The following is a 21221-nucleotide window of genomic DNA, read 5'->3' on the forward strand; positions in this document are numbered from 1 at the left end:
ATCAGTTTAATTGTTTTAGTGACCAGAAAACAAATTTTGAAATGCGTCGGCTTACCCAAAATGAAAGGTTACGTGCCCTTGGCATGCTACAGATCGGCACAACACAGGCGGTTGTGGCGCGGACGATGAATGTTTCTCAGTCTGTCATAAGCAGGCTATGGTCCAGATACCGTGATACACAATCTGTACAGGACAGACCACGCTCAGGTCGACCAAGGGCGACAACTCAAGCCCAGGATCGATTTATCCGTACCTTGGCCTTGAGAAATCGTGTCATCACAGCAAATCAGATCAGCGCTCGTCTTCAAACAGACACTGGTGTGAGAGTGAGTGGCCAGACGATTCGGAATCGACTGCATAGGGGTCACCTTCGCGCCCGACGTCCTCGCGTGATCCCTTGTTAGAGAGATCATCACATTCAGGCAAGACGTCGTTGGTGTAGGGATCGTCAACACTGGGATAATCGACGCTGGAGCAATGTGATGTTTTCAGATGAGTCAAGGTTCACTGTTGATTTTTTGGACAGACGTAGGAGGGTGTGGCGTCGTCGAAACGAGCGCTTCCAAGACGTTAACGTCATCAGACATGATCGATTTGGGGGTGGTTCTGTTATGGTGTGAGGAGGCATCACTGTTGCTGGAAGAACGGCTTTACATGTTGTTGCAGGGCGTGTTACAGGCCAGTACTACCGGGACAACATCTTGGCAGTCCATTTTGTGCCGTTCGCACGACGTCATGGCCGCCGTTTCATCTTCCAGGATGACAACGCAAGATGTCACAGGGCCAGGATCGTTACAGGTTACCTCCAACAACAGAACATCACCACATTACCTTGGCCAGCACTGAGTCCCGACCTCTCTCCCATCGAGCATGTCTGGGACATGCTTGGACAGAGGTTACGTCAACGTCAACAACGTCCTGCCAATGTCCAAGAACTTGCTGCTGCGTTGCAACAGGAATGGGACAATCTGGACCAAAATGACCTTAGACGTCTCATTAGGAGTATGCCACGTCGGATCAATGCTTGTTTGGCAAACAGAGGAGGATTTACCCGTTACTGACTTGGTTGTGATGCTGTGGTAACTTTGCTGTTTGACCCCGGGTATCATTTTACCCTTATAATGGTCAGTCTGTGCCTTACTTAGTCTAACGATCATTTGGAATAAATCGATGAATGTGAACTTCATTTCATTTTGTCATTTGTTTCTTCGTCAGTTTCATTAGGTGACTTTAATAACACTTAAAAATCAAATATCCCCTACTTTTTTTGAATAGTATATATAGGTAGTCTGCCAGTTGGAAGAAAGATGTTTAGATGCTTTTGCACCGTCCACTGTTACAGAAATTTTCTGAGCTATATATAGGTTGCAATTTTCCACCGATCTTTTTGTGCTAGATAGCATTTTCGGGGTTTGATCACACTGTTCATAAAAAATTTAGCAGTCCTTCCCCCACCTTATAGGTTGTCCAAGTCTATACATACAAAATGACAAATTAGTGTTATAGTATGGAAGCCTATAACTACCATTCATAATTTCTACTTTTCGCCTCTTCAGAACACGAAAGTCGAAAAGTAGAAGTTACGACAAAATGTGAGGCGACAATACGGTATAAAAGCCAAAATCAACTCGAAAATAGGAAATTAAGAAATAACACACAGCGATAATAGCGCCCCCCGTTTTTTTCTTAATTTCTACTTTTCGACTTGCATTTTGGCTTGTATACCGTCTTGTCAACTTTCGACTTAGTCATATTTTTGTATTTATTGATGTCAGTAAGAAGGCGCCAACACGCTATACAAGCCAAAATGTAACTCGAAAAGTAGAAATTAGGAAATTAACACACTGCGCTATTAGCGACCTATGATCTGTTGTACTGTCGACTTTTCGACTTTTCTACTTTTCGCCTAGGAAGTTGTTGTCGCCTCACATTTTGTCGTAACTTCTACTTTTCGACTTTCGTGTTCTGAAGAGGCGAAAAGTAGATATTATGAATGGTAGTTATAGGCTTTCTTATTATAGTATGATCCTTTATCATGGGAAATACAAAAACAAGCACTGGGATTATTGCTGAAGTAATAAAGGTGCCCTACTGACTTCCACAAATTTTACAATTCTTGCATCTGGAATACATTTCTGTGAATATTTAATGCAAATTATAGTACGAATGGAATAAATTCTGTAACACGGAATTTTCACTACACTGTTCTGTGGCAAGATATGCCCACATTTTGCAAGAGATGGATAGAGAACAAGCTAAAATCAATAGCGATTTTATCAAGGACCATAATTCAGGAAGTTTCAATCCGATATGCGAGAATATCTACAGGAACCCAGATCTTTGGGTTATAAACATGTATTTCAAGTTTCGTCAAAATCGGATCAAAATTGTGACCTCTAGAGGGCCCGCAACCTTGATATACCAAATGTTTACACTATTTGTGTACGAGGGGCGGCCATTTTGTCCGACAGTTTTGGTCCGATTTGCACGACATTTAAACTCAACTGACATTACGGTGTAACGGTAATATATTCGAATGGTTTTTTTTAAATCGGATAATAATTGTGACCTTTAGAAGGACCACAATCTAAAAACGTGATTTTTCGTACAATCAGGGGCCATAATCCATGAAGTTATGGTCCGATACATTCCAATATCGAAAGGAACGGAGATCTATTGGAGATAGACATATATTTCAAGTATCGTCAAAATCGGATAAAAATTGTGACCTGTAGAGTGTCCACAAGCAAATGTGAACCGACGGACACACGGACGGACGGCGACGACAATATACATCTACATGAAAATGTGGGCCTATATAAATCCATTTTCAATATCACCATTTATTTTAGTATCGTTCATATAAATATCTCACATAAAATAACCTAATATCAATAATAATAATAATGAAATCTACATTAATAATATTAAGAGATGTCTTAATTTAACAATAAAGTGATCTGGTACTGGCCACTATTAGTTTACAATAAAACTGCTCTCCATACAATAATTCAGAAGTCCATTGTGTGTGTGTTTGGGCGCTGCAGAGAGGGAGTTAAAATGAAACAGCATCCCCAATGACCAAATGACAATGGTTTAAAAGGGTATAATTTGGGCAAACATTTAGCAAATATAAAATTTTGTATTGTTCTGATGTTTTGGGAATGGTGGTATTTTATAACAAGATATTACATGTACATTAAATATAAAAAGCCAACAAATAAATTAAAATAATACGTTAACAGTTAGTTTTGTTATTTATAATCCTAGTAAATAATTAAATTTTATATGAGTAATCCCAGGCATTTAAACTAAAACTATGAGATTTGATCTCTTTGAATCATTTTACCTTTTCATATAATATAAGAAAAGATAGGTTGCCAGGCAACGAAACATACGCCCAAAGCAGCTAAATCATCTGGGCAGTCAACAAGTGTTGTCTCACATTTTTACTTCTTTCGGTAATGAAACATTTATAATACACTACAATCTGATTAAGAGTAACAACTCATGAAGTAATTATCAGAAAACCATTAGAATTTGTTTGGTTTTTATAAAGTTCTGCCCCATGCTAACTTTAGTATACAAAACTTTTAATATCATGGATTTAGCTGTTCAAGTCATAAAAATTCATTGAAAATCAATATACTTGTTCGTCTCAAGCTCTTAAACTCTGTGTATCAATCTGAAGTCAATCGGATGATAACTTTAGCCTCTAGAACGTCACAAGATTTTTCAAAGTGATCAAGGGCCATAACTGTGACAGTAATTATCGAAAATCACTGAAAATGAATAGACTTCTTTTTCTCATGACCTTAAACACTGTGTGTAAATTTAAAGTCAATCAGATATTGACTTTAGCCTCTAGAGCGTCCACAAGATTTTTCAAAGTGATCAAGGGCCATAACTCTGGCAGTAAATATCAAAAATCACTGAAAATGAATAGACTTCATCTCATGACCCTAAACACTGTGTATAAATTTAAAAACAATCGGATATTAACTTTAGCCTTTAGAGTGTTCACAAAATTTTTTGAAGTGATCAAGGGCCATAACACTGGCAGTAATTATTGGAAATCGCTGAAAATCAATAGGCTTCTTCGTCTCATGACCTTAAACACTGTGCATAAATTTAAAGTCAATCCGATATTAACTTACGCCGGACCGCCGGGGGCGACAACAATATACGACCACATTTCAATGTGGGCATATAAAAATGGTTAAATGTGGATTTAACCCACAGATTAAAAACTGGGTATCAAACAACAAGAGATTAGTTCTGGACCTACATGTATAGAGTTATATTTAATGAAAAATAAACACGAATGAACTCATGAATATAGTTATTTTGTCATGGATTTTACAAATCTGGACATTAAATGAATGATAAAGTGTAGTATTCCCAATAAATAATAAAAAAATAAACCAGATAATTTATACAAATCAAAATTAAATAAAAACAGTACCCACATAAATATATTTAAAATAACATACATGTACAATCAAAATGTTAGTATTAAGAAAGAAGACTTGGGGTGATTTACAAAATGCAAAACAATTAATTTTAATGGCATGAAACTTTGAAATTACAATATTATTTTCACTAAAATTCACTTAAATTTGTATACATGTATGTATCGTAAATACACATAGTAATTAACTTGACTGACTGAAGAAGATTACAGAGTTTAATTTGCTACTAGAATAAAATTTTAAGTACAATCTGAAGATCGCAGGATCACATAATGATAATTACATGTACATGCTGAAAGTATAACAGTCATTTAAAAACATTAATCTCATTACATGTATAATATGGTTAAACATAACTTTAAAAAACTGATTATGCAAAACTTATAATTCTTAATAGCTAAATAATTCTGTATATGGTAATCATAGGCTATATGAAACAGCCAGCTCTCTTTAATAAGTATTATAATCCTCTAACTTTTGAAAACTAGATCAAGTCTATGACCTGAAATCTGAATGCTGTTACTACACATACATGTACTTCCATATTGGTTTGGTTCCTTGATTTTATTTTTTATACTTCTTGAAATATGGTTATTAAAGTTTCATTTCAGATATCAAAATAATAAAAATCAAAACTTATTCAAAAAAATGTAAAAATTTAAATCAAAGGACTGTGTTGTATATTTGATCGAAGGATATACATGTATATATTATATGTTCCAGTTAAAATTCACAGTATCTTTGGGTCTAAAGGAGATAACTCAATTTAAACTAATATCAAAGAAGATCAATCACTTTTTTATTTGGAATATCTCAGCTGATATCTATTAATAGAATGATTTATTCTAAACAAGCACTATTATATGTATAGCACACACTAACAAACATGACTTGTATCATATTCACATAATAGCACATTACAAATTACTAGCGATCACCTACTTTATAAATAAATCCCATGTACCGGTACATTACTACATGTATAATAGTGAGACAGAACTCTTTACAAAATAACACAATTTATACCGTAATAATATAATCTAAATATATTAACTACCTCAATGCGTTACCCCAAAAATGGAAGAACTACAATAATATCAACTACAATTTAATGATATGCTATTCAAAAGTTCTGATACTCAGGTTTCATATTATATTGCACCCACTATACTATAAGAATAAAATCACAACATTGTTCTATATCTGAGAGAAGGTTCTCTTTATGATTGTCACAGTCTTGTGGATATATACATGTACATGTAGTTAGCTAAAAAACTGATTGGTTTAAAAGCCCTATGACCATTTATAAACTGGATGATCCAAACTTTAACCCTGCCTGAAACTACTGATCCCTTTAGCATCCCAAAGACCAAGTAACATGAATAGCTCTGAACTATTTAAAGACGTTAAAATATTTATGGGACTCGCTGGTTTAGAAGTGATACATGTATAAAGAGCAGAAGTTTGGGGAGGTTTGAAGATCAGCTACAAAACTCAATATAAAAATCGTCAACTTTCCTCTAATTTTTCATAGTACCACATACCAAAAGAGAGCTTTTGAAATCCATTTGAAAATTGTTTTCAAATATCACTTGTTTCAGATCTTTTTACCATATACTCCAGACAATAGATATCTATGTCATTACCAATAAAGTAAGGATGGATTAAGCTAAACAACAATTAATTATATACATCCATTTCTTTGCAATTAATGTTTAATTGTAACACCAATAATGAAAATACTGATAAATACATCTATTTAAGCTACACACTCTTGCCATTGACACTGACCACAAAACAGCCCACATGCAGGTATACTCTAAGATCATTCTCTCATTTTTGTTTCTTCAATGTTTCAAAACAATTTTTTTTTTTGTTTATATTCAGTTTTCTTATGTTTTTATCCTTTCTGGGCATAATCACAATTCTGCTATTCCAACAATTCACTACAGCACAACAGTTTATAACACCTTGTTTACTAAAATATGCACCGCTACACTGTCTATAGCCTACATAAGTCTATTAGAGTTGTTTTTTCTTGTCTATCTTTTTTTGACAGATGGAAGGTTTATATTATGTATTATATGGTCTAGAATTCTATTTGGAAGGTACATGTAGATCAGGATGTACTTCATTTTCTATTAAAGTTTCTTTCATTTCTACGTCATCACGTTTTGAAGCATTGGCTATCATGGTCTGACGATCGGCTCTGGAAAAAGTAAAATTTTGAGAAAATTAGTTGTTTAGCATTTTAGTAGTTTTTTTCCAATCTGATTAAAATACAGATCTATATTTCGTTTCATTATATTTCTGATGCATGAAGATCTGACCAGTTTTAGTGAGAGGTCGCATCAGGGGTCATACATGTACATGAACGAGTGGTTTTTGACCCTATGACATCACTCACGTCAGACATTTGATTAACCAATCCATGTTGGTGTTTCTAGTAGGATACCCACAGTTCCGTGCATCGCACACCAAGAACTCACTGCAACAGACCATTTCATTGGCTAATCCCTCACATCAGCCAGATCCTAGTGTAGTAAAGACAAGTGAATTCAAATTTTGAACTATAAAAAACGAAACAAAATAGGATCTGTGTTTTAATCAGATTGGGTTTTTTCGTGCTGGGATTTGTCTCTAGAACAATACTTAGTCCTTTGTTTTGAGGGGATTGGGGAGGGGGGGGGGCGGCGGCTGGTCAATAGGGGTATATGGTCCAGTACATGTTAGTGAATCTAATTAGTTATCTACTTCGAACCTTTATTGTTAAAATACATGTATGAAACGTCCTTATTATAAAATACTCGCTTGAATATGATGCTCAAAAGTTGCAAGATTATAAGACTCATTATAAAGACTCTTGAATTCACAGTGCCTAACTGAGTAAGACACTGGCTCAGAAAGTTCTTCTGTGGTTCCAGTGTGGTTTCCCCTTGTCAGTGGTGAATAATGAAGGGCCTGACAAGGACAGCTGTCTCATCATTCAGATGGGACAAAAAAAAGGTTTCTTATACTTATTGGCATTCGCATGAAAGATCCCTTGGCAGTTAGAATTCAATATAAGAATAGGCTATATCGCAGCTCTCTGGGCAAAATTTCTCCCATAGCACACTTCATTAGCCAAGTCGGAGCAGAACAGTAGGACCTAAAAACCCATTTCATTTCATTTGTCACACAACTTCAATCAAACACACTAGCTTTTCTCAACCAAAATGTGATACATACAAATTCACAATCAACATGAAGTTATGTCCCTTGAATCCTTATAAAGATAAACTTGTGCTGTAAATCTGAATTCCAAAATTCACTCCAAGATACTTTATTCAACTTTACATAAAGAAACAAAGTCAATTTCAAACTGATTCCAGGTAAAATATTTAAATGCACTTACTTTCTACCAAGGGCCTGCAAACCATACAGAGCTGCTGTCACAAAAATCAATGCAACACCAAAAAATGTTGTTAGACCAAAACACAATATTAATGGAATAAAAGATGGCCTGTTCAAAAATAAAGATTTAATTACTACAGGTATTTTGTATACATTAAAATATGAAATGAAATGGCATTATGGCCTACTCTTTTGTTGCATTCCACCTGCCAAGGGATCTTTTTTATGCACACCAATGTGTAACAGGGGCCTAAGATTTCCGTCACATCCGAATGACTATACGTTGTGCATTGCCAGGCCCTCGTCTTGCACCGCTGACAAGGGGGAACCATGCCAGAAAATTTCAATGAACTTTCTCGGCCAACGCCTTACTCATTGACCCACTGTGACCCCCTATTAAAATATGGTAAACAGTTGTAGATTCCATAATCCCTTGCAAGGCTATAATATTTGTAATCCCCAACTGTTAATATGGTCTTTATGATTCAATAACAAACTATGAATGTATATATATTTTATGGCATGTGAATTATGCACAGGTTTAACTCTCATGAAACAATGAAAACAAGAGAATAGTGTGTTTTAAGTAACTGGCAAAATTGTCATCTTGGGTAGGGCCAAATATATCTCAAATTAATTAAGAATCAATTTAGTAGAGTAAAGTTTGCTGTTTGTGTATCAAAAAACAAGATTTTCAAGCTCTTATCAATCATTTGTATGGGTTTACTTTATGTAGTCTTTAAAAATCTACATAAATAACCTTAAACTTACGCTCCATAAAAAATTGCTTTTTGCCATGCTGGTCTGCGTTCAGAAAAAGCAGTAATTTGGTTTATAAATTCTATCCATGGACAGCAACATGGTGCTTCGAACATTACAACAAATGCTCCAAAGCAGCTGTAATAAATAAATAAATGAAAACATATACTGGTCAAATGCTACAATAAACATAGATTAAACAAAAATGTTGTGAATGAAACTTGAAAAAAAAAAATTATTTGGCTGTCATGAAAAGTATCAGAGAATCATTCTACCTACAATGACCATTACCACTTGTTGTCAACATCTTAATGGACACTAATGATATTTATTAATTTTAAAAACAAAATTTCTTCTAAGAAGATCTTTATCTCCTTGTGTACAATTTCATTAAAAGACAATTAGATAGTCCTATTACAGGTTAATCTCAAGGCAAGGTGACAAGTGGCAAACCAAACAATGGCATTCGAGTATCTCAAAATTTATGTCATGCTGAATAATTTCCCAGTTGTTAGAGTAACTATTTGGATTGCTTATAAATTTATCTAATTACACAAAACCAGATAAAATGGATTTGTCATGCACTGCCTCTCCCTTGAAAATTTACCTTTGTCTAAATGTAATATTTCATAGAAATAACAATTCATACAGAAATATCTATTATAGCAAGATTGCATTGATTGCTTCATGGCAGAAAAATAAGTTGGTTTTTTTAATGTTCACAAAAATGTTTTTGTTTATACAGTCATAAAGTAATGGGTAATAGTAATGAATTAGATTGCTAAAAATGAGGAAGTTTTGTAATGATTACATTTTAAAAGTAACGGTAATGTTATTAATTACATTAAGCCATCCTTAAACTCATATAAAAAAACTTACATTAAAAATACACCAGCTATTAAACATTTAGCAGTTAATGTTATACATGATACAAGACCAGTTATCATAGCAACTGAAAACAAAACAAATTATGTAATTTATTTGTATAATTTTCTATGAATTCCATTATGGGTTGGAGAAAATTATAAACGTTTTTTGCCCTTTTCTTGTGGCTGTACATGTTGAAAAGAGCAACTACGTATTAAAGCATGCTTCAATTAACATCTATTGTAAGAAGTCTATGTCAACACTGCATTTGATCAGATGCTGAAGAGTCAATATTGCTTATTATTACTAATTTAGGTATGATTTTAGCACCAAATATCCCCTGAAACATTGCACAAAGGTGTTCTTGCTCAATGGTACCCGATCCACCCGTACTATGACATCAAGATTTAGGCATACATTTAAATAATACACCAATTTTGAACTAAATTAAAATAGGCCTACACTACACAGACATCTATGTATGTAAGGTTACAACTTACGCACAATATAAAACACAGAACATGTACACAGATTTGATGATTGTATACTGTACTGTACGATGTAGTAGTACTAAACAAACGAGTGTTACCTATTCCACCTATCACACCTGCCGCTTTAAGTAGAATTTTGTACCACCATGATGGTGCATTAGGATCTTGTTGCTGTTGTTGAGACAGTTGATCGATCGTTTGAGGAGGGTTTCGACTATCTCCGACTCCCATTTTGGATATTGGTGTTTCTCAACGTGTCAACTGAGCCTTCTGCCCATTTCACCTACAGGTTTTATAAATACAATGTGTTAACTCATTAAATTATTCATCGAACAAAATTAGCAACGTGTACAATGTTGTCATTATCACATTACCAGCCTCGGAACCGGAAGTATAAATTATTATGATACAAGGGAGGTAACACTTTTATCTTCGATTGTCAAGACTTATTTCAAGTGGACACAGATCACCAAATATTTCGGTACGTTACTGAAATATTATAGTCTTTCTCTCCCTTTCCTTTTTCCCCCTTTTGTATGGAGATTTTTGTTGACTTTTTGGTGTAGGGAAGAAAATGGTTTGAAAATACATTTTCTGCCAGGTTTTGGTGAATATTCACGATTTTGAGGCGGAAGGATACAATAAAATTAAGAGCTGAGAGATTGGTTAGGTTGAATAATGTGGGGCCAAAAATTGCATGTTTACTTGTCTCTACTTCCAGCTTGTGTATCGCAAGTTTTTCATGGTGAATTCATACATGCTTTTGGGCAAGAGTTTGCCACATGTTGCTCCGTCTGTGGCAGAAAGCGTTCTACCCAACGAAAATTTGGGGAAAAGGTTAGAGCTGGTCTAAGAGACGAGAATTAACATTATATGGACAAATCTTTAGTGAACTGTGGCCAAGTGGGAGAGGTAACGTTGTTTCATCCCGAAATTACACGGGTCGTTGAATTCTCTAATATAGCCCATGACATCCCAAACAGAAAAAAGGGGCAATATGTTATAAAATATTTCATTAACAAAACATTAGGCCTTCTAATTACGTCCATGACTGAATTCATCGCGTTTTTGGCGAGAATAGATTTTTTTTGTAAAAAGAAACAGATTGAGAATTCAAATTTATAATTGTTCTGCGTTTATTGATTATTCACCCACTCTCTGGAAGCAATATATATATATATATATATATATATATATATCATAGTATAAAATATAAAAATAACACCGATTTGCTTCTACATGTTTCAATATATTTTCATCAGGAAGTCATTGATACTGATGAAAATATATTGAAACATGTAGAAGCAAATCGGTGTTATTTTTATATTTTATACTATGATATATGATACTGTACATTAGAACAACAACTCACTACAGCTATATATATATATATATTTACATAATGTGTTTCTTTTAGCTGAGGTGTGAAAATGCGTCTGCCTCGTGATCAATACTGACCCAAAGCAATAACCCGCAATCACTTTCATGGGCTTCTTCCTGATCCTTGTTCAAACGCAATCTGTTTCAGAGAGGTAATGCGAAAGGCCTCTTCTGCATGCATTCTACGTGTGACGTTAAATTGGCGTTGTTAGCGCATGCATTGTTTTTATACTATAGGGCCTAGTAACTCCCAACGTCAACTCGTCCGGGCAGAATGGTGCCTTTTACTTATTTTACGCGTTCACGTACTTTTTTGTATATCCAGATACTTCAAAAAACTTTATTTATTTTTCCAATTCTTCAAAAAAAATGTATTTAAAGAATTCAATTTCTAGGAAAATAAAATAAAACCAAGTACGAACAATCCAAACCATTAGACAAAATTCGAAGTCCTAAAAAACGGTATAGGCAAAATAGTGTAATCAGCAAATGGACTGTTCACCGTGTACAAAATACACGACAATCAGTGTTAACAGGTGTCCGAAAGAGTAAGCTTACCCTGCCTGGCGCCACACCCGCCATAGCTGCATCCAATGTTGTGAGCTAATTAACTCGCACCGATGTCTACGCGTTCAGTGATTGTAGCGACCTAGCAAATATTCACCGCTGATCAGTTTGGGTCGAACACTGGTGACTCTTAATTCGCGAAAGAGTGGGATTAGAAACTCTGACCGCTATAGTAAAGGGAGCCACGATGGCTATGTGAGTAAGACGCTGGCTCTCTAGCCTGGAGGTCGACAGTGCCCTCCCGGTTGCCAGAATATTTAACGTCCTTCCACCTGGGTGGATTATAATACAATTGTATCCTAGCGCAAGCATAGATTATAAACAGGGCTGTCTCGCTTTTTTCCTGACTTCACTATATTGGGGTGCCAAAACATATATACTACGTCGAATACGAGTCGCGATAATAATAGAGATAGTTAAACTCACCCCGCAAATACCTACATGTCAGACACCCAATTTAATAAGGGTTCGCGTCCTGTCATAACCCACGTTTCCTGGGAGTTTTAGAAAATTTCGATAAAACTTAGGCCTCTATCGCGCTGACAAGAAGTGTGGAGGGGGGTCCGACGTCCACACTGCAAAACATAAACAATCAGATGATTATAAATACTTCCTTGTTATCAGCAACACTGCCTACATCTTTGAAACGTGCATTAGTACTACCACTATTAAAGAAACCTAGTCTTGGTCAAGAACTATAGACCGGTTTCTAATTTACTATTCTTTAGCAGGTTGTGGTCCAACAGTCAGATCACAGCATATCTAAATATAAATAATCTTCATGAACCTCTACAATCTGCAAATAAGGTAGGTCACTGCACAGAGACTGTACTCAAAATAAAATCGGACATTGATACTTCTTTAGATCGAAATTGTGGAATTTGGTTGGTCTTGCTAGATTTAAAGATACATTATGGGAGATCAGATAAAGAGTTGACTGTTTTCGCTATAATAGTTAAAAAATAGATACCGTAAATAGAATATATCCCACAGCAAATAATAATCGGAGAAACACTCTCAGACCTATGGATGTCTGTCAACAAACTGAAATAAAAAATGATGAAAAAAAAAAATAAATGTTTGGTTGTGTATCCAAAATGTTCCAAAATCTCAGATTATGCAAATGGATTACTAGCAGGAGCTCCAAAGTATTGTTTAAAATGTCTCCAAGTTTCTCAAAATAACGCAGCTGGTTTAGTCATTCGATCTAGAATGTCGGATCACATCACCAATAAACTTATGCAATCCATTGAAGCTAGAACTGATTATACAATTCTAAAAACAATCTATAAAGTCATTTTTATATAGGGGGGGTAGATGGCTGAATGGTTAGCGTGCGCGCGCTGTATCATAAAGTCTGTCATTGAGTCGTCTGGCGTGGTTTCGAATCCCCGGTTGTACGTGGCAAGTCTGTCATTGAGTCGACTGGCGTGGTTTCGAATCCCCGGTTGTACGTGGCAAGGAGTAGGGTCGCCTGTCCAACCTCGTGGGTGTTCTCCGGGTCCTCCAGTTTCCTCCCACTGCTAAAACCCCTACGCGCAAGCGAATTATGTAAATAAAATTAAACCGTATGTTAGTCCCGAACATATGTTAGTCTCTCTCTCATATTTATATACTGCACCACAGTATATGCGAAAACGTTTTTCATGTACTCCTCCTTTGCGACAAAACTTGCGATCGATCTTCAGCAGATAAGACATCGCTTTAGGTTCCCAAATCTAATAAATTGTATTTGAAATACCATATTTATGGGATAAGCTTTCTCGACAAATCCGCATGACATCTCTATTAATTTCAAGTTTTAAGTCAACACTAAAGACACACCTGTTTACCAAATATTTGTTCTAGAACAGTAGTTAACCGCATTGTGAAGGTCTTAGGAATGACCAGTGAACATAATGTAGCGCTATATAAGACAATTTATTATTATTAATAATGTCTAATTATTACTTACTTTACTTACTTACTTATGGTGATTTTCCAACACAGTCTGTTTCACAGAGAATTACGAGACTAGTGATATATCTCTGTCAAAGATGACTGCCATAACACGTGCTGTCACAGCACGCGGCGTCAATCATTGGCTGAATGGCGCGTGCATTGTTTACATAAGACGTTACTGCTTCGGAGAGAATGCTGCATTTTAGTCATTTTAATACCCATTTACACTAAATAGGAAATAATTTTTACCTACAAATACGTCAAACGCCTTTATTTATTTTTCCAATACATAAAAAAAATGTTTTAGAATTTAATTTGTCGCAGGAAAAAAGTTAATATTTCTGGCTCATTAAGCCGCATCGATGTCATCCTTATCAGTGATTGTAGCGTCCTAGCAAATATTCACTGCGGATCAGTGTGGTCCTGTTAGGTCCTCTTCGTCGGACTCCTCACTATTTAATTAAATTCTACTGTTTGTATGACTTCCGGTTTCGGTCTTAATTTCAGCTTTATAATCATATAACGCATCTTGTGCATTCCAATAGTCTGGAAGACTATTCCACAGGTTTGCTGATCTCACACTGAAACTGTACTTCCTGATATTCGATTTCGTTCTCTGTGCAAGTAGTTTCTTTGAGTTCCCCCTTCCTTGATCTCTGTTTACGTGGTCTTTACGCAATTCGATGAAATTTGAAGCTTGAGGGTCGTTTTTGCCACTTACAATCGTAAATACTTCTATCATATCTCTTCGATGTCGTCTATATTTTAGTGTTGGTAGCTTTAATCTTCTTAGTCGTTCTTCATATGTGAGGTTTGACAATCCTGGAATCTGTTTTGTTGCCCTCCTCTGAACTCCCTCTATCATTTCTATATGTTTAGACTTATATAGGAACCATACAGAACTAGCATAGTCAAGGTGAGTCCGTACTAGGGTCTTGTAGAGAGGTATGAATGACTTTTCATCTAGATGTTGAAATATTCTTCTTAATAGTGCGAACATCGAGTTAGCTTTTTCACCTTTATGCCTATATGTCGATCGAACCTCAGCTGGGCCCTGTTTCACAAACACTTAAACTAAATCACTAAAATAGATTTTAACTAAAATCAAAATAAAATTTTTAATTTTATGCGTTTCACGAAGATCGATTGTAACTTAAAATGCAATTTTAATATATTTTAGTTAAAATTGCTTGAACAATTCCGGCGAGGGCACTTAGGGTGTAAGCATAAACGCTTCGGAACTGAAAACTGTTGCCAGGTAGAACTAACCGTTACAATACCAATGAGGAGAGTTTCATACGTTGTAACAATGTCTGCACATAGTCAGACAGTCGTAGAGAGATGAAATAAATAAGTTTATTGCGTATTATTCGTTTTGAAATGCATCAGTTGGTTGGCCTGGAACTTGCATGTCGCTTTCGTGACCTTGGCTTTTGATTTACTCGCAGGCTGGAAATAATGCGTATCGATAAACTAAATCGCTTGAATTTCGTAGTTTTATTGTATTTTGGATAACAGAAACTATTGAGAATTGTCATAAACATGTGATATTTCTGACTCAAACGATTAATCTAGACTAAAGTATTGTCGAATTTTAAAAGTATTTAACAACTTTTAAACTACATGTAATACACGAAATAACCAATGTTCCGATGCCTAGATTTGAAATGTCAGTCACATGGACCCTTTCAATAATACTTTGAAAATGCCAAAGTGCCATACTCCTTATTGGATAATATCTATTTTTTCCCAATATAAAATACCATTGGCTCCTATATAAATCATCATAACCCCAAAACCATAAATACTTTGAAATTGAATGAAAATTATTTTTTGTGAATGATAGTATGTTTGAACTATATAACCCGGGCCATTGGCAATATTATCATTATTCCAAATATATCTATATGTCGCAATATATCTCACAACGTAGCTCTAATCAATGTTTGTTAATGTGATTTTAAGTTTAGGATGGAATTTTAGTTTAAGACGATTTTAAGGAGATTTAATTTTTTTTGAAACAGGGCCCTGGTCATCTTTGGTGACTCCTGTGTCCTTCTCTTCTCGTACGTTGTCTAGTGTGCGACCTAGTAGTTCATATCTGAAGTCTGGTTCCGGATCTTTGTTACCAATATGCATGTGTTTGTACTACTCCGGATGAAATCGCAGGAGCCAGGCATTACTCCAGTCCGTGAGTTTCTGCAAATCTCTTTGTAGTATATCTTTATCGGTTCTTTCCTGTATGACGTGAAATATCTTTGTGTCATCAGCGAAGAGGCACACGGTTGAGTCTACTGTGTCTGCTAAGTCGTTAATAAACATGACAAACATGATCGGTCCTAATACTGATCCCTGGGGTATGCCGGATGTGACGTCATGCCACCTTGACGTCTCTCCATTTACTGACACCTGTTGTTTTCTTCCACTTAGGTAATTCCTTATCCATTCTATCAGCTCATTCCATATGCTTCTAATTTCTTTAGTAATATATTATGAGGTACAGTATCAAAGGCCTTTTAATAGTCCATGTATACATAGTCTACATCATTACTGTTGTCTATGGCATCTGTCCATTCATCCAGTACGCGTAGTAGTTGTAGCGTTGTTGACCTTCATCCGATGAATCCGTACTGTTTTGATGTGAACACTTAAAATACTTAATGAGAAGGTCCCTAACTAGCCTTTCCATCACCTTTTCAACTATCGATGTTAGGCTCACAGGTCTGTAATTACCAGCTAATGACTTGTTTCCTTTCTTGAATATAGCGCTGATACGTGCTGTCTTCAATTCATCTGGTTCCTTCATAAACTCTAATGACTTATTGAAAATTACTGCCAACGGGGCTGCCATTCATTCCTGACTTCTCTGAGTAGCCTTGGGTGTAGCATATCCATTCCTGGTGACTTATCTGGTTTCGGCTCTTTTAGTCCAATGGTTATTTCTCCTTCCAGTATTTCTATCTTTGTCCACTCTTCCTTGGTAAACACACTGCTGAAAAAGTCTGCCAAAATATTAGCTTTCTCTTCGTCTTTTCCATTTTCTTAGATTTGGGTTTTTTGGGGTCAACACAGAGTTCGCCAACACCTTGTCTTGTTTTGGTCTTAGAGTTTATATATTTCCATGTCTGTTTTGGATTACTCTTTGCTTCTTTTGTCAGGTTATGTTCAAAGTTCTTCCTTGCTCTCCTCACTAGCTTCACTACTTTGTTTCTGATCCTGTTGTATTTCTTCCTAATGATTGGGTCCTTTGTTCTCACAAACTTTTTAGACAAAGAATTTTGTTCTTTAATCAATGTAACTGTTTCTTTATCTAGTGGGGTTTCTGACTTTTTGCCCGACTTTGCCCTGGCCATCGGAACATACTTCTCTTCGATCTCATCCATTTTCCTCCTAAAATTTCTCCATATTTTGTTTATGTCACAGTTCGGTTCATTGGTTTCAAGTACACTATCCAAGTCCGTATTTTTTATTTCACTCTTCATGTCTGTATAGTTTTCTTTTTTTTTGTAGTTTCTCCTCCTTTTTTCTTGATTCCTTAGTATTAAATTGCAGACATACTTGAAGCTTATAACACAATGGTCACTTTTCCCCAATGGACTCTGGTATTCCATATCTTCTACAGCGTTCTCATCCTTTGTAATAACTAGGTCCAAAATATTTGGTACTTTTGATCCTCTCCATCTAGTGTGGTCTTTCGACATTTTGGAACATGTAGTTGTCTTGTAAGCAATTATTTGCTCGTCGGAGTTATCTTTCTTAGAACATTGTAATTCCCAGTCTTTATTTGGGTAGTTAAAATCCCCCATGGTGATGAAGTGCATGAATTTCATATCTGAGGCCTCCGTCAAAAGGTCCCGCAACTTTGCATTCTTTTCCTCTGAATTTCCTGACGGTGATCTGTAAATCAAACCAACTACATGTAATAAGTAATACTTGTTGTTAACTTTGATTTTAACAAATAAATTCTCTTCGAATGCAACTGATAATTTAACTTCTTCTGCTTGCAACGATTTATGTACATATAAAAGCAATCCTCTTCCTATACAATTGTCAATGTTTATATGAAACATATTATAGTCATTTGTCCAGTCCATTGTGTATTCAGCAGGGTTGGGAATATTTACACTGTTTTTTGCCTTTACCTCTGCTATGCTAATCACTAAAGGTTTAATGTCCCGAACCCTTATTACTTGAAACTCATTAAACTTGTTCTTAAATTGATCTGCATTTGTATAGAAGACTGATAACTTATTTATAGTATGAGCAGGATCTTTGTGTACACTATTTACATTTTTTACAACTCTTACTCGTGACTGTTGATTTTGATCTTTGTCACTTTTCTTGCCCAATTATAATACAATATATTATATTATAATAAATTTATGTCTTAAGTTTAACAATGCATTATATTCTTAAATTAGATAAAACCAACCCAAATTCTCTTCTCAAAAACCTTTCTCATATTATGTTTCTGTTAGTACTGGTAGTTGTGTACCTACTTTTATTTTGGCAGTTCTATTCCCATCAAGCCACTGCGTTATCCATTATCCTATGCGAAGGACTTGAGGCCAACAAATATTGATGGCTCTGGCTGTTTGTTTTTAGAGACTTGATCGTGTGTCTAGTTGATTTCCAAAATTCTGGTTTGACATTCGATTATAACATATGTTGGAACATCAATATTTGTCCCATATCTACCATATCATTATATTCAACTGTTTTAAAAATGGGCAGTGGACTTCCAATATTATATTTGACTTACTATACAATCACGGAAATCTTTGAAATGAATCCACAATTCCGAGATTCTGGTATTGGGAAGGCGTTTTCCAATTGTCTTTAAACCAGTATTAACACTGTGTTGTTATCGTTCAAAAATATGGAAATTTGACTTCTAACCGTGGCATAAAAACATTGGATATTTTAAACATCAAGATAACTTCAGATAATTACATATTGTTAGATCGTTTTACAACAAATAATTTTATGTGATCCATTAATTTAAAACAAATTTAGGATTCTACACTTTGTCAGATGCAATCAGGGACACTATTCAACCTAACCGAGCCATAAATTATTGAAAACATCCAAATGAAATAGGGTTTAACGTCCTACTGTTCTACTCTGAACTGGGCTAATGAATGTGGGCATACGCCATACAGTTTGCTATTAGTGAAATTTTGCCCGGACAGCGGCACTACGGCTTACTCTTATATCGAATTCCAACTGTCAAGGGATCTTTTACGTGAACGCCAATGTGTACACGGGACCTCGGTTTTTCATCCCATCCGAACGACTAGACAGCTGTTCTTGTCAGGCCCTCCGTCCTGTATCACTAACAAGGGAGAACCACGCCGGAAAATCTGGATGAACTTTCTCGGCCAATGCAGGGATCGAACACCCGATCTCCAGACTAGCGTACCGGCGTCTTACCCACTTAGCCAACGTGACCCCCTGAAAACATTCAGCCGAAGCTATTCAACTAAAACGTGTGCTTACATGGTCTTAACTTAATCTATAAACATATTAGTCCGACAGAAAATCCAAATGAAATTATAGCCTATTCTATTGATTTATATTGATTGTTAGGGGTTTCTTTTGTTATTATATGGATTTAGATTTTCTTTTGTTATTATATGGTTTGGGAGTTTCATTTGGGATTTTTTGTAATGATAGTTTAACTATTTAGCGCTGATCTGGTAATTTACTTTTATCTTTCTATCGATCTTCAAATATCTTGGACTTTAAACTTTAGCCATATATCCATGTAAATCAATTAAAAGGCTTGGTTCTTAAACATATATACCACATTCGAAATTTTGCTGACTAAGATTTCAAAATTCACTGTAATATTGTTCACAAGTACAACATCGTAGCATCCCCGACACTTAATAAAAATCGTCTGAGTCTAAACAACGGGGAAAACACGGACAAAATTAACTGAATTCGAGAAAGTACACCTAAGATGTGTGCGCATACTGTTCTGACACTGTACCGTAATTGCACAACCCAACATCTTAGAAGAAGACAGAGCACGGGTCGGCTTCAGTCGTTAATTAACAATATTACTATATGTAGGGACAACAGAAAGTCCAGCCTTTACCTTTAGTCTAATTTATTATAATAAATCAGCTATTAACTGAAGGGAGGGGGTGTCTAACGTTCACACAACACTAACGTGGGATGTAACCATATACTTGTCTTTATTTTGGCTTCAAATGCTATATAAACTATTATATAAACATTTATTCACATAGTAAGCCTATAATCAACTCTCTAGATTATCGGATGGCCGATATTCAAATGAACAATCTAGGGTAAATATCATCAGCCCTTCAAACACTCATAACCCCGCTGACAAACAAACTATCAATGCAAAATATATCTTTTCGCTATCTCTGTTTCAGCACCAATAGTGATGGTTGTTGCTGTCACATTTTCTCATTGGCTGAAGAAGTGGCCACTTTCAGAGTAATCCTGTGCTATATACTATCGATAGCCCAAACAAGCACCGCCCCCAATTGCAACAACTGCTTAAAAATTGCATCTAAACTTTATCATTATTCAAGCCATGCTCCCCAATGTCATGTATAAAAATCAAAGCTTTTAACAGAAAACTAATAACTTTTTTATATAAATAAGCGAAATTTATTTTCAAAACATTATTTTATCTCTCGACACAACCAGTGAAATACATTAAAAACACAAAATATCACAATCATTATTCACCATAAAGCATCTACAGAACATTTAAAGCATTAGACTACTAGACGAAAGATCATGTAGCATACGGAATATTATTAGACAAATTCCAATTTCAAAACGAAACGTATAAGTTTACGAAACGAAATATTTTAAAATGATAAATTCTATGAAGCTTTCCATGTCCTGTACTTAAAAACAAACGAAAACATTCAACATAAAATAGAAGGCAGGGTCCATGTTCAAGCTATACAGATCATTTCCTTATTCTGATTTTACACAGATAAAAATATCTAAATAAAATGTCAATTCCGGACAGAATACAATATGATTCCTCTTTATTTATTGTAAATAACATACATCACGTAACAAGGACAATGAGGATTATTCAGCATCTACAAGACCACAAAACTAAAATTAAATGTTTAAAAAGGGGAATTGAAGCAGTTGGTGTATACATGTGATGCGATTCTAAAAATACATAAGCTGATGAAAACAATCATTTCTTCATTATGCTTCTCGGTTTGTGTCGCTTAGTTGTATCTGCCACCTGAAGAGCTAGATGATTTAATGGTGGTTGTAGTTGTCTTAACGGTTGTACCACTGCTTCCACCACCGGTTGTATGGGAGCTGCTATGGGTGCTGGATG

The 21221-nt window shown here is 35.4% G+C and overlaps 1 protein-coding gene across 1 annotated transcript; it reads right to left on the minus strand.

Moving 5' to 3' along the window:
- Positions 1-2827: 2827 nt before the first annotated feature.
- Positions 2828-10358, minus strand: LOC126825432 (calcium channel flower homolog). Its single transcript, XM_050555122.2, has 5 exons — positions 10081-10358; positions 9504-9576; positions 8637-8762; positions 7867-7974; positions 2828-6681 (listed from the first exon to the last, which is right to left on the minus strand). Exons 1-5 carry the CDS (start codon positions 10211-10213, stop codon positions 6570-6572), a joined length of 552 nt encoding a protein of 183 aa, XP_050411079.1. The 5' UTR covers positions 10214-10358; the 3' UTR covers positions 2828-6569.
- Positions 10359-21221: the final 10863 nt, after the last annotated feature.

This window comes from Patella vulgata, chromosome 1, assembly GCF_932274485.2.
Source record: "Patella vulgata chromosome 1, xgPatVulg1.2, whole genome shotgun sequence".
NCBI classification, from domain to species: domain Eukaryota; kingdom Metazoa; phylum Mollusca; class Gastropoda; family Patellidae; genus Patella; species Patella vulgata.